The following is a 14,063-nucleotide window of genomic DNA, read 5'->3' as shown; positions in this document are numbered from 1 at the left end:
CACGGTCACAGGGAGCACACAAACTCCACACAGACACCGTCACAGGGAGCAAACAGACTCCACACAGACACCGTCACAGGGAGCATACAAACTCCACACAGACAAGGTCACAGGGAGCAGACAAACTCCACACAGACACGGTCACAGGGAGAGCACACGAACTCCACACAGACACAGTCACAGGGAGCATACAAAGTCCGTAAACACACAGACACAGGGAGCACACAAACTCCATACAGACACGGTCACAGGGAGCATACAAACTCCAAACAGACACGGTGACAGGGAGCAAACAGACTCTTCACAGAAACGGTCACACGGAGCACACAAACTCCACATAGACCTGGTCACAGGGAGCACATGAACTTCACACCGACACGGTCACAGGGAGCATACAAACTCCACACAGACATGGTCACAGGGAGCACACAAACTCCAGACAGACAAGGTCACAGGGAGCACACAAACTCCACACAGACACGGTCACAGGGAGCATACAAACTCCGTAAAGACACAGTCACAGGGAACACACAAACTCCACACAGACACGGTCACAGTGAGCACACAAACTCCACACGGTCACAGGGAGCACACAAACTCCACACAGACACCGTCACAGGGAGCAAACTGACTCCACACAGACACCGTCATAGGGAGCACACAAACTCCACACAGACACGGTCACAGGGAGCACACAAACTCCACACAGACACAGTCACAGGGAGCATACAAACTCCACACAGACACGATCACAGGGAGCATACAAACTCCACACAGACACCGTCACAGGAAGCACACAAACTCCACACAGACAAGGTCACAGGGAGCAGACAAACTCCACACAGACACGGTCACAGGGAGAGCACACGAATTCAACACAGACTCGGTCACAGGGAGCATACAAAGTCCGTAAACACACAGACACAGGGAGCACACAAACTCCACACAGACACGGTCACAGGGAGCACACAAACTCCACACAGACACGGTCACAGGGAGCACACAAACTCCAAACAGACACGGTCACAGGGAGCAAACAGACTCTTCACAGAAACGGTCACACGGAGCACACAAACTCCACATAGACCTGGTCACAGGGAGCACATGAACTTCACACCGACACGGTCACAGGGAGCACACAAACTCCACACACACACGGTCACAGGGAGCACACAAACTCCACACAGACACGGTCACAGGGAGCACACAAAGTCCACACAGACACGGTCACAGGGAGCACATGAACTTCAGACCGACACGGTCACAGGGAGCACACAAACTCCACACAAGCTCGGTCACAGGGAGCATAAAAAACTCCACAGAGACACGGTCACAGGGACGACACAAACTCCACAGATACACGGTCACAGGGAGCATACAAACTCCAAACAGACATGGTGACAGGGAGCAAACAGACTCTTCACAGAAACGGTCACACGGAGCACACAAACTCCACATAGACCTGGTCACAGGGAGCACATGAACTTCAGACCGACACGGTCACAGGGAGCACACAAACTCCACAAAGACACGGTCTCAGGGAGCACACAAACTCCACACAAGCTCGGTCACAGGGAGCATACAAACTCCACAGAGACACGGTCACAGGGAGCACGCAAACGCCACTCAGACATGATAACAGGGAGCATACAAACTCCACACAGGCACGTTAACAGGTAGCATACAAACTCCACACAGACACGGTCACAGGGAGCAAACAGACTCCACAAAGACACGGTCACAGGGAACTAACACGGTAGCAGGGAACTAAAAGACTCCACACAGACACGGTCACAGAGAGCACACAAACCCCGCACAGAAACGGTCACAGGGAGCACACAAACAGCACACAGACATGGTCACAGGGAGCAGACGAACTCCACACAGACACGGTTACAGGGAGCATACAAACTCCACACAGACACGGTCACAGGGAGTATACAAACTCCGTAAAGACACGATCACAGGGAGCACACATACTCCATATAGACACGGTCACAGGGAGCAAACAGTCTCCACAGAGACACGGTCAGAGGGAGCATACAAACTCCACACAGACACGGTCACAGGGAGCAAACTGACTCCACACAGACACGGTCACAGGGAGCAATCTGACTCCACACAGACACGGTCATAGGGAGCACACAAACTCCGTAGAGACACGGTCACAGAGAGCACACAAACTCCACACAGATATGGTCACAGGAAGCACATGAACTCCACACCGACACGGTCACAGGGAGTACACAAACTCCACACAGACACTGTCACAGGGAGATAACAGACTCCACACAGACATGGTCACAGGGAGCATACAAACTCCACACAGACATGCTCACAGGGAGCATACAAACTCCACACAGACACGGTCATTGGGAGCAGCTGAACTCCACACAGACACGGTCACAGGGAGCATACAAACTCCAGACCGACACGGTCACAGGGAGATTACAAACTCCAGACAGACACAGTCACAGGGAGCACACAAACTCCACACAGACACGGTCACAGGGAGTATATAAACTCCGTAAAGATACGATCACAGGGAGCACACAAACTCCACACAGACACGGTCACAGTGAGCAAACAGTCTCCACAGAGACACCGTCAGAGGGAACACACGAACTCCACACAGACACGGTCACAGAGAGCATACAAACTCCACACAGACACGGTCACAGAGAGCACACAAACTCCACACAGTCACAGTCACAAGGAGCATACAAACTCCACACAGCGCGCAAAGGTCAGGATCAAACCCAGGTCTTCTGAGCTGTGTATAGAGGCTCCATAGAATAAATGTTGGAGAAACTCGATAGGTCAGGCAGCATCTATGGAGGGGAATGAAGAGCCCATGTGTTGGGATGAGAAGATTCACCAACTGTTGTTAACTCATAGAAAGCTGTGTGCAAAATTGGTAAAGTCAGCATTAATATGATTTACATCCATACAGAGTCCTCCTTTTTGGTAGTTGGTAATTGCTGACATATACTGAGGTACAGTGAAAATCTTTTGCTTGCATTCAATCCAGATAGATCTTCCATACAATAGGTGATGCAAAAGGGACAAAAAAAACACAAAATGCAGAATATAGTATTATAGTTACAGAGAAAGTACAGTGCTGGTAAACAAATAAAATGCAAGGTCCATGATGGGGTAGATCAAGGGTCCACTTTATTATCTGAGATCTTCCCATGACCTGTAATTTTTCACAGTGGGGTAGAAGCTGTTTTGAGCCAGGTGGTACATGGTTTCAGGCTTTAGTTATCCTCCGCCAGTGGGAGAGGAGAGAAGGGAGAATGGCCAGGATGGATGGTGCCTTTGATTCCGTTGGCTGCTTTACCGAGGAAGCAGGAAGTGCAGATGGAGTTCCTTGGAGGGGAGGCTGGTTTACATGACAAACTGGTTGAGTTCACAACTCCGTAGTTTCTAGCAGTCTCAGTGCAGTCATCGGGACATGCCGAATTTCCTTAGGCTTCTGAGGATTTTTAGGACATTCTCTCTTTTCCCCTCTTCCACTAGGGCAGAAGCTATAAAAGCTTGAAAGCACAAACAACATAATCAAATGTATCTTCTACCCCAATGCTATAAGACTATTGAATAGTTCCCTAGTATAAGATGGAGTCTTGATCTTGCAGATTACGTTATTATGATCTTATCGTTTACCTACACTGCCCTTTCTCTGTAGCTGTTACACTTTATCCTGTATTCTGTTAGTCTTTACCTTATTCTAGCTCAGTGCACTGTGTAATGATTTGATCTGTACGAACAGTATGCAAGACAAGCTTTTTATTTTACCTTTGTACACGTGACAATAATAAACCAATTCCAATTCCAATACAAACAGTTGTAACATCTTCCTCAATACCAGGAGTCCGAAGACATTTAATTGCCAGCGGAGGAAAATTACAGTTTTGAAACGTAGTCCCTGTCACAGATGAGAAAAGAGGGTGAAATTTCAGGCCAAGACCCCTCCATAGATGTTGCCTGACTTACTGAGTTCCTCCAGCATTTTGTATCTGTTGCTCAAGAATTTTAACATTGGCAGGGTCTCTTGTGTTTACGAGAAACACAATATACATCTAACATAATCAACAACGTGGTAACCACCATTTCAGCAGGCAGTTGGTTGAGAGATGAAGATTAGGCAGACACTGAGATATATTTCCAGCTCTTTTCTGATGTCCCATGAGATCTTTCAAACTGAGCGTGCATGAGCTTGCAATTTCACAGTGGAGTTGTCCTCTCTGAAATTGCAGCACCTTAGTCCAGAAACAGAGTCCCAGCAAGAAGCTTTGAACTTCAGCTGCTGCTCTCCCTAAGGTCTTAAGTGATTAACGCTGAGAGATGTGGACACAGCTCAGTCCTTCATGGAAACACCCGCAGCCACCATGGACACTCCTCAGTGCCTTGGTAAAGCAGCAGGCATAATTGAAGACCCCACCTACCCCAGAAACTCTCTCTTGACGATCAGGGTTCAATTCCCCCTGCTGTCTAAGGATCTCCTCATGACCATATTGTATTCCTCTGGTTCGCTCCCATATTCCAAAGACAGAGGGGTTAGTAATAGTACGTTGTGGACATGCTATGCTGGCAACACAAGCATGGCAACACTTGTGAGCTGCTCCTAGCACACCCTTGGATCATTTTTATTTATTGTTTATGATCATTGATGCAAGCAACACATTTCACTGTATGCTTGGACATTTTGTTGTACTTGTGATAAATAAAGCTAACTTCTCCCCCTCCCTATCAGGGATAGGATACAAAAATTGAAAGCACGTTTACCAAGCTCAAGGATAGATTCTATCCTGCTGTAACAAGACTATTGAACGATCTCCAAGAAAAATAAAGATGGACTCAACCTCAGAATCTACTTGATCATGGCCTTGACCTTATTGTCTACCTGCACTGCACGTTCTCTGTAACTGTAACACTTTATTCTGCATTCTGTTATTATTTTTCCATGCACTAGCTCTAACGTGCTGCTGTAATGAAATGACCTGTGTGGATGGTATGCAGACAGTCTTTCACATGAATAACCCAAATCAATGAAGACTTAACCACGCTGCTCTTTAATCCAGCGGTCAACCAAACACCATTCACATGATACATTTGCTGAAAGATTGCAAAACAAATTGGGCTAAAGGCTGAAAGTTCAGCAGATTATTTTCTTTATGTTGCAACTCTGAGTAAGATGGTTTTAAAGTTCGGATCAAGTACAAACCATGCTAGATAATAACAGGAGAAACTCGTACAACACCAGTAACACCTAATTATTAACTTAAAGTTGTTACTTACATCACCATATCAAACCAAAAGATAATCAAGTTAAATTAAATACACACAGGAAATACATAGACAGTCTATTTCAAAGTAAATCCAAGGCATTAGAGGCTGAGCATTACAATCCAAATAAAATGTAATGTGTGCCCTCTGTCCCACTCCAAAGAAGCATTAAAAAGACAGACAGGAAACCAAGAGGAAATAGTTAAATATTAACGGACATGCTACAGATTAAATAGGGCTCTGCTGGTCAGACAGAGGCAGTACTCTTTGGATGATCATCGTACTCTGCTGCGTTTCCCGTCACTTGAGAAGATCTTGCTTTCAAAACTGGAGTCATTGTATGGGGGCATCGCTGACAAGTGGCTGTTCCCAGAGCATTACTGAGAGAGACCACACAGAATGACATCTGTCTTGGACAAGTACTGTGGCTCCACGTTCTGGGTGAGTGTCATTATCCTGTATTTCAGTGCCCATCAACCCCTTTCCTAAAACGATCGGCCCTGAGCAGCGGCAACCATTGAAGGAAATGGGACTTGCACTTATACTTTAATTTTAAGGCATCCCAGAGAACATTATAGCCATTTTCCCAGCTTCTGAAGAGTAATGTAGGAAATACAGTAACTAATTGGAGAGATGTACAATCAGATAATATGTACAGGTGATTCTGAGAGATGTGTGGGTATGAACAAAAAAATATCATATCTTGTTCTTTAAAGGAGTGCCATGGAATCTCTTATGTCTATTCTGCAAAGCAGATTAAAACATGACCATCAGACATAGGAGCAGAATTAGGCTATTCAGCTCGACCATTCAATCCCATCCTCCTGCCTTCTCTTCCTAACTTTTGACACCCTTAGTAATCAAGAATCTATCAATCTCCAGTTTAAATATATCCAAGTATCTCCACAGCCATCTGAGGCAATGAATTCCGCAGATTCACCACCCTCTGGTTAAAGAAATTCCTCCTCATCTCTGTTCTAAAGGGACATCCTTGCGTTCTGAGGATGTGCCCTCTGGTCCTAGACTCTCCCACTTTTAGAAACATCCTCTCCACATCCACTCTATTCTGACCTTTCAATATTTGGTAGCATTCAATAAGATTCCCCTCACTTTTCTAAACTGCAGTGAAAAGAGGCCCAGAGTCGTCAAATGCTCCTCATGCATTACTTTTCTCATTCCTGGGGTCATTCTCGCAAGCTTCCCTGGACCCTTTCTAATGCCAGCCCATCCTTTCCTAAATAAGGGGCCCAAACCTGCTGACAAATACCTGCGTGGTCTGACCATGCTTTATAAAGCTTCAGCATTTCATCTTGCTTTGAAATTCTGATCCCCTGGAAATGAACACTAAGAATGCATTTGCCTTCCTTCCTACCGACTTGACCTAAAAGTTAACCTTTAGGAAATCCTGCACGAGGACTCCCAAGTCCCCTTGCACCTCAGATTTTTGAATTCACTCACGTTTGAGAAAATAGTCTAGGCTTTTAATTCCTTCTGCCAAAAGTGCGTCGCCATACACTTCCCTACGCTGGGGAGAGTGCAGGAAAATTCACCAGAATGTTGCTTGGATAGGAGAGGCAGCATCCACCATTAAGGACCCTCACCATTCACAACCTGCTCTTTCCTCCTGACTAGTATTAGAGAGATGGTACAAGAGCACGAAGACACACCATCAATGTTTTAGGAGCATCTTCTTCCCCTCCACAATCAGGTTTCTGATGGACAGTTAACCTGTGAACACTACCTCAATATGTTTTACTCTCTTTTAAATAAACACTTAATTTTCTAAGTACTGTATTTCTTATATATAATTTATAGTATATTTATGCATTTCACTATACTGCTGCCGCAAAACAACGGATTTCATTACGTACAGTGTGTTAGTGAGAAAAACCTGTTTCTGATTCTGATTGAGATGGCTTGTCACACGTACCAAGTTACAGTGAGAAGCTTGTCTTGCGCACAGTTCATACCGATGAACTCATTGCACAGTGAATTGAGGCAGAACAAGGTAAAACAATAGCAAAAGGGAATAAAATATACCTGCTGCAGAGAAAGTGCAGTGCAGGTAAATGATAAAGTGCAAGATGATAACGAGGTAGATTGTGAGAGACTGGACAAATTGGCTTTGTTTTCCCTGAACTGAAGGAGGTTGAAAGGTAACCTGATAGAGGTATACAAGATTGTAAGAGCTACATTCAAAATCTGTCCCCCACAATTGGTTTCTCAAAAACAACAGGGCACATAGGAGTTTGAAAGGGGATCTGACGAGTATGTTTTCCACAGAGAGAGCAGTTGACATCTCAAACTCATTGCCAGATGAATTGAATTGACTTTATTTCTTACATCCTTCCCATACATAAGGAGTTAAAATCTTTACGTTATGTTTCCCTCCGAATGTGCAATGTGCAAATTATAGTAATTTGTAATAAATAGTATGTACAGTAAGATATACAACAGAACAGTCAATATAGCTTCGGAATACAATTGTGTCGGCGTGAATTAATCACTCTGATGGCCTGGTGGAATGAGGTACAGTTGGTTCGTTTCAGAGGCATTTAAATAGACATGGAATACAAAGATACAGGGAAATAGGTTTAAAGTCGCTGGGGAAAGAAATCAGCATAGATGTAGTGGGCAAGAAGATTCATTTCTGTAAGACCTCCTTGAAACTACAGTCAGTAGCCACTTTATTAGGAACTGACTGCACCTAATAAAGTGGCCACTGAGTGTATGTTCGTGGTCTTCTGCTGCTGCAGCCCATCCACTTCAAAGTTGGATGTGTTGTGCATTCAGAGATGCTCTTCTGCACACCACTGTTGTAATGCTTAATTATTTAAGTTATTGTCACCTTTCTCTCAGCTTGAACCAGATTGGCCATTCTCCTTTGACCTCACTCATTAACAAGGCATTTTTCCCTCAGAACTCCAACTCAATGGACGTTTCTTTGTTTCATGCTCCATTCTCTGTAAACTCTGGAGGATGTTGTGCATGAAAATCCCAGATCAGCAGTTTCTGAGATACTCAAACCACCCCATCTGGCACCAACAATCATTTCATGGTTTAAGTCACCTAGATTGCATTTCTTCCTCATTCTGATGTTTAGTCTGAACAACAACTGAAACTCTTGACCACGTCTGCATACTTTTATACATTGAGTTGTCACATGAGATATTTGAATCAATGAGCAGGTGTACTTAATGAAATGGCCACAGAATCGATAGAATCAGAATCAGAGATCGCTTCTCGGCCTTTTGGCTAAGATCAAGTGTAGTATCTGTTTAAAAGAAAACAGAATCAGAATCAGAATCAGGCTTACTATCACTGGCATGTGTTGTGAAATTAGTTAACTTAGCAGCAGCAGTTCAATGCAATACATAATATAGAAGAAGAGCAAAAAATATATCTTCTCAGTATATTTTAAAGCACATGGATTCCTTTTGAAGAATAATTTACAGGTAAGGATTAACCATTGTAGGGATGTAATAGGATGAATGTGCTGAACAATATTCTTTCTACCTGTTCGTCATCTGGCCAATGTACAGCTGTGTTGGAGCCAATTCAGAATTACAGTTTTTTAATCAGAATCGGAATCAGGTTTATTATCGCTGACTTATAAGACATGAAATGTGTTATTTTGCAGCAGCAGGACAGTGCAAAGATATCAAAATTACTATAAATGACGAAGTAAATAAATTGTGCAAATAAAGGAGCAATTCATGGGTTCGTAGACCATTGAGAAATCTGATAGTGGAGGGGTAGAAGTTGCTCCTGAATCATTGAGTCTGCACTTTCAGGCTCCTGTACCTCCTCCCTGATCGTAGTAACGGTGGGGGGTCACGTCTCGGATGGCGAGGGTCTTTAGTAATGGTTGCCACCTTCTCGAAGCACCGCCTCTTGAAGATGTCCTCAATGGTGGGCAAAGTCATGCCTGTGATGGAGCTGACTACGTCTACAACCCTGTCCAGCCTCGTCTGATCCTGGCATTGGAGGCTGCGTACCAGGTGTGATGCGACTGGTCAGCATGCTCTCCACCATAAACCTGCAGATATTTTAAGGGTCTTTGCCAACACACTGAATCTCCTCAAACTCATAAGGACGTAGCACTGCTGGCCTGTCTTCTTGATTACTTTAATGTGTTTGTGCATGCTTACGTATTTCAGTTTAGTCCCTGTCTGTTTAATACCCAGGGTTCCCATTTCTGACAAAAATTCCATGGGTTCTAATAACATTTAGCCCAAAATTCCTTACCTCAACCTTTAGCACTGTTCCAAAGTTTTACAAGCCCTTGCAGAGATAGAATATAGAACATCACAGAACAGGGACAAGCCCTTTGATCAAATTAAATATCTTTAAATATATTTAACTATTTTTTAAAGATTAGCCTTATCTATCACACACACATCAAAGCATACAGTAAAATGTGTCACTTGCAGCAATCCGAGGATGTGCTGGGGGCAGCCCCGCGAGGGTTGCCACACTTCTGGCACTGGCATGCCGTGCCCTCGGCTCACTAACCCTAACCCATGTGTCTTCGGCATGTGGGTAAGAAACCTGAGTACCCGGGGGAAACCCATGTGGTCACGGGGAGAACATCCAAACTCCTTACAGACAGCGGCGGGAAACGAACCCAGGTTGCCTGGTGATGTAATGGTATTAAACTAACCATGACTCTACCACCACACACATTGTTACTATACTGTGTTGTAACTGGTACCAGGGTCAGGTTTATTATCACACGCATGTATTGTGAAATTTGTTAACTTGGCAGCAAGAGTTCAATGATAAATACAGAAAGGAAAAAGAAAATTTAAAAAAAGTAAGTAAATAAATTATACTAAGTATACATATACGTACTGTATATTGAATAGAGTAAAAATAGCACAAAAACAGAAATTAGATATATTTTTTAAAAATGAGATCGTGTTCATGGGTTCAATGTCCATTTAGGAATCGGATGGCAGAGGGGAAGAAGCTGTTCCTGAGTCACTGAGTGTGTGCCTCCAGGTGTCTGTGTCTCCTTCACTGAGAAGAGGGCATTCCCTGGGTGATGGGGGTCCTTAGTTATGGATGGTGCCTTTCTGAGGCACCACTCCTTGAAGGTGTTTTTGGTGCTACGGAGGCTAGTACCCAAGATGGAGCTGACTAATCTTACAACTTTCTGTAGCTTCTTTTGGTCCTGTGCAGTAGCCCTCTCCCCACCCATACCAGATAATGATGCTGCCTGTCAGAATGCTCTCCATGGTACATCTATAGAAGTTTTCGAGTGTCTTAGCTGACAACCCAAATCTCTTCAAACTTCTAATGAAATACAGCCGCTGTCTTGCCTTCTTTATAGCTGTATCGATGTATTGGGACCAGGTTAGATCCTTAGAGATCTTGACACCCAGGAACATGAAATTACTCTTTCTCTCCATTTCTTATCCCTCTATGAGGATTGGTTTGTGTTCCCTCATCTTACCCTTCCTGAAGTCCATAATCAGCTCTTTCGTCTTACTGGCGTTGAGTGCCAGGTTGTTGCTGCGACAGCACTCAACTAGTTGGTGTATCTCGATCCTGTACGCCCTCTCATCTTCATCTGAGATTCTGCAATGGTTGTATCATCAGCAAATTTATATATGGTATTTGAGCTATACCTAGCCACACAGTCATGGGTATAGAGAGAGTACAGGAGTGCGTAAAACATACATCCCTGAGGTTTCAATAGGGTCAATGGGTACATTTAATGTCAGAGAAATATATACAATATACATCCAGAAATTCTTTTTCTTTGCAAACATCCACGAAAACAGAGTGCCCCAAAGAATGAATGACAGTTAAATGTTAGAACCCCAAAGCCCCCCCAACTCCCCCCCATGCATAAGCAGTAGCAAAACAATGACACCCCCCCACCAGCAAAAAAAAGCATCGGTGCCCCCCACCAAGCACTCAAGCGTGCAGCAAAGCATCAATAAAGACACGGACTTGCAGTACCCCAAAGACTACTCATTCACCCAGTAATTCGACATTCCACAAGCTCTCTCTCTCTCTCTCCCCTTAATAAGGGAAAAAATACATCCCTGTTTCACAGCAAGAGGGGAGACATAACAAAACAACTCGCTGATTTATGGTGTTAAAAATCTGTTGTGTAGCTTTTTCCTGTGCCCTGTGCCCAAAAAAAAATCAGGTCTCTTGGCACACAGCCAGCAGCCAGCTTGCTGCTTCCGATCTTCCGTGTTCTCCCACAGTGTTAAACGCTGAGCTATAGTCACTGAACAGCATTCTGACATAGGTGTTGGTATTGTCCAGATGATCTAAGACAGTGTGAAGAGCCACAGGATAGTGTCTGCCATAGACCTTTTATGGCGATAGGCAAATTGCAGTGGGTCCAGGTCCTTGCTGAGGCAGGAGTTGATTCTGGCCACGACCAGCCTCTCAAAGCATTTCATCACCGTAGGTGTGAGTGCTACGGGATGATAGCTGTTAAGGCAGCTCACACTACTCTCCTTAGGCACTGGTTAAATTGTTGTCTTTTTGAAGCAGGTGGGAACTTCTGACTCTAGCGGTGAGAGGTTGAAAACGTCCTTGAATATTCCCGCCAGTTGGTTGGTACAAGTTTCCAGAGCCTTACCAGGTACTCCATCGGGACCCGCCACCTTCCAAGGGTTAATATTTCTTAAAGACAGCCTAAGACTGGCCTCCAAGACAGCGATCACAGGGTCACTGGGCGCTGCAGGGATCCTTACAGCTGTAGTTATGTTCTCCCTTTCAAAGCGGCCATAAAAAGCATTGAGTTGATCTGGTAGTGAAACATCGCTGCTATTCATGCAATTGGGTTTTACTTTGTAGGAAGTAATGTCTTGCAAACCCTGCCAGAATTAATATGCATCAGATGTCGCCTCCAAACTCACTTGGAATTGTCTCTCTGTTTTTGAAATAGCCCTCTGCAAGTCATATCTGGTTTCCTTGTACAGATCTGGTTCACCAGACTTAAATGCCACAGAGCTAGCCCTCAGCAGACGATGCACCTCATGGTTCATCCATGGCTTTTGGTTTGGGAACATACAGCAAGTTTTCACGGGCACACACTCATCCTCATTTAATAACATCACTAACAACTGTGGCATACTCATCCAGATTCGACGATGAATTCCAGAACACAGTCCAGTCCACCATGCTGTATCTTTAAGTAAAAAGCCTGACACCCAAACCTACACACCTGGCCCTCCACTCTCAACGTCATTTCAACGTCGCCATTACCTCGTTGTTCCTTGTGGTGCAACCTTGCCCTTTCTTTAGCATTGGTCTGTTTTTACGAGGCCGAGTTGCTAGCTCGATGCTCAACCCAGCACGGATGGAAAGCATGCAAGGGGCCGGCTGGATTCGAACCCAGGACCACCTGCTCCAAAGTCCAGTGCGGATACCACTACACCACCGGCTGGCCAGTCATTACTTATTTCTAGCAAATAAAACAAATCAGTTATTGATAATTGGTTTATTATTGTCACATGTACTGAGATACAGTGAGAAACTTTGTTTTGCCTGCCATCTATACAGACCATTCCAATACCTTAGTCCATCGAAGTCGTACAAGGGAGAAGTTAGAGCATAGAACAGAACAAATATTGTGTGTGTATATATATATATATATATATATATATATATATAGTATATTTCTTATTGTAATTAATAATTGTTTTCATGTATTGAGCTGTACTGCTGCCACAAAACAAGTTTCCCGACTTATGTTCTGAGAGTCCCTGGCATGAGGTGGTGGCTGGGTTCAAATGCATGAGTGATTAAGACCTTGACAATCAGAGATTAGTCCACTGAAGCAGATTAACTTCAAAACCGACTTGCCTCATTTATGTCCCCCAATCATTAGAGTAAGCATTACATCAAACATCAAAGTAAATTCTGCTCACTGTTTTGGTAGAGTCTCTTTTACTGAGACCAGGCTTTTGACAATAATGCGGTTTGATCGGGCCACATCAGACAAATCAAGTCAAGGCAAGTTGAGGTTATGTCATGTGCACAAATACGGTGACGTAATGTGATGACAAACTTATGAACTCGTGAATCCATGACAGTGATCAACACTATGTCAATATTTTCTCTTTCTGAACTACGTTAGCTTTATTACATATAATTCTATAGTATTTCAGTGTACTGTACTGCTGCCACCAAGCAAAAAATGTTGTGATATACGTCAGTGATATTAAACCTGATTCTTTATCTACAACAGTGTCACAGGCAGATAGGACAACACACAGAACACAAATTATATGCAAGTATATGTAAAATGTATGTATATGAATATTCTGTTTACATTATGCATACATTATGAATATTTATATAAGTATGTTTATGGTCGAGCAAGCTCGGGCATTTCACGTTGGAGCAAAGCAGGATAAGAGGTGACCTGATAGAGGTGTACAAGATGATAAGAGGCATAGTTTGAATGGACAGTCAGAATCTTTTGTCTAGGGTGGAAATAACGAATATAAGGGGGACATAATTTCAAGGAGAGTTTAGCGGGGATGTCAGAGATTGGATTTTTACACGGAGGGTGGTGGTTGTATGGGCTGGGCAGCCGAGGATGGTGATAGAGGCAGATACATGAGGAACATTCAGGAAACTCTTAGATAGGCATATGGATGAAAAACAGAGGGAAGGGTTAGATTAATGTTGGAGTAGGTTAAAAGGTTGACACAACATTGTGCTGAAGGGCTGTACTGCTCTGTATTCTAAGGCATGAAACGTAGACACACTGAAGTTATAATTCAATTATACAATTG

The 14,063-nt window shown here is 43.9% G+C and overlaps 1 protein-coding gene and 1 pseudogene across 4 annotated transcripts in view; both read left to right on the top strand.

The window, feature by feature from the left end:
* Positions 1-5,567: 5,567 nt before the first annotated feature.
* abcc2 (ATP-binding cassette, sub-family C (CFTR/MRP), member 2) overlaps positions 5,568-14,063 on the top strand; it is a 115,771-nt gene continuing 107,275 nt past the window's right edge. For all 4 annotated transcript variants that reach the window (XM_072238956.1, XM_072238954.1, XM_072238953.1 and 1 more), the window contains exon 1: positions 5,568-5,730. In XM_072238956.1, coding sequence (XP_072095057.1) covers positions 5,689-5,730 — 42 coding nt within the window. In that variant the 5' untranslated portion in view covers positions 5,568-5,688. The remainder of the gene's footprint in view (positions 5,731-14,063) is intronic.
* Positions 8,525-8,690, top strand: LOC140186028 (U2 spliceosomal RNA; annotated as a pseudogene).

Source organism: Mobula birostris, chromosome 21 (genome assembly GCF_030028105.1).
Source record: "Mobula birostris isolate sMobBir1 chromosome 21, sMobBir1.hap1, whole genome shotgun sequence".
NCBI classification, from domain to species: Eukaryota; Metazoa; Chordata; class Chondrichthyes; order Myliobatiformes; family Myliobatidae; genus Mobula; species Mobula birostris.
Note: the sequence above shows the minus strand (reverse complement) of the source record. Positions and strands in the feature narration are given on the sequence as shown.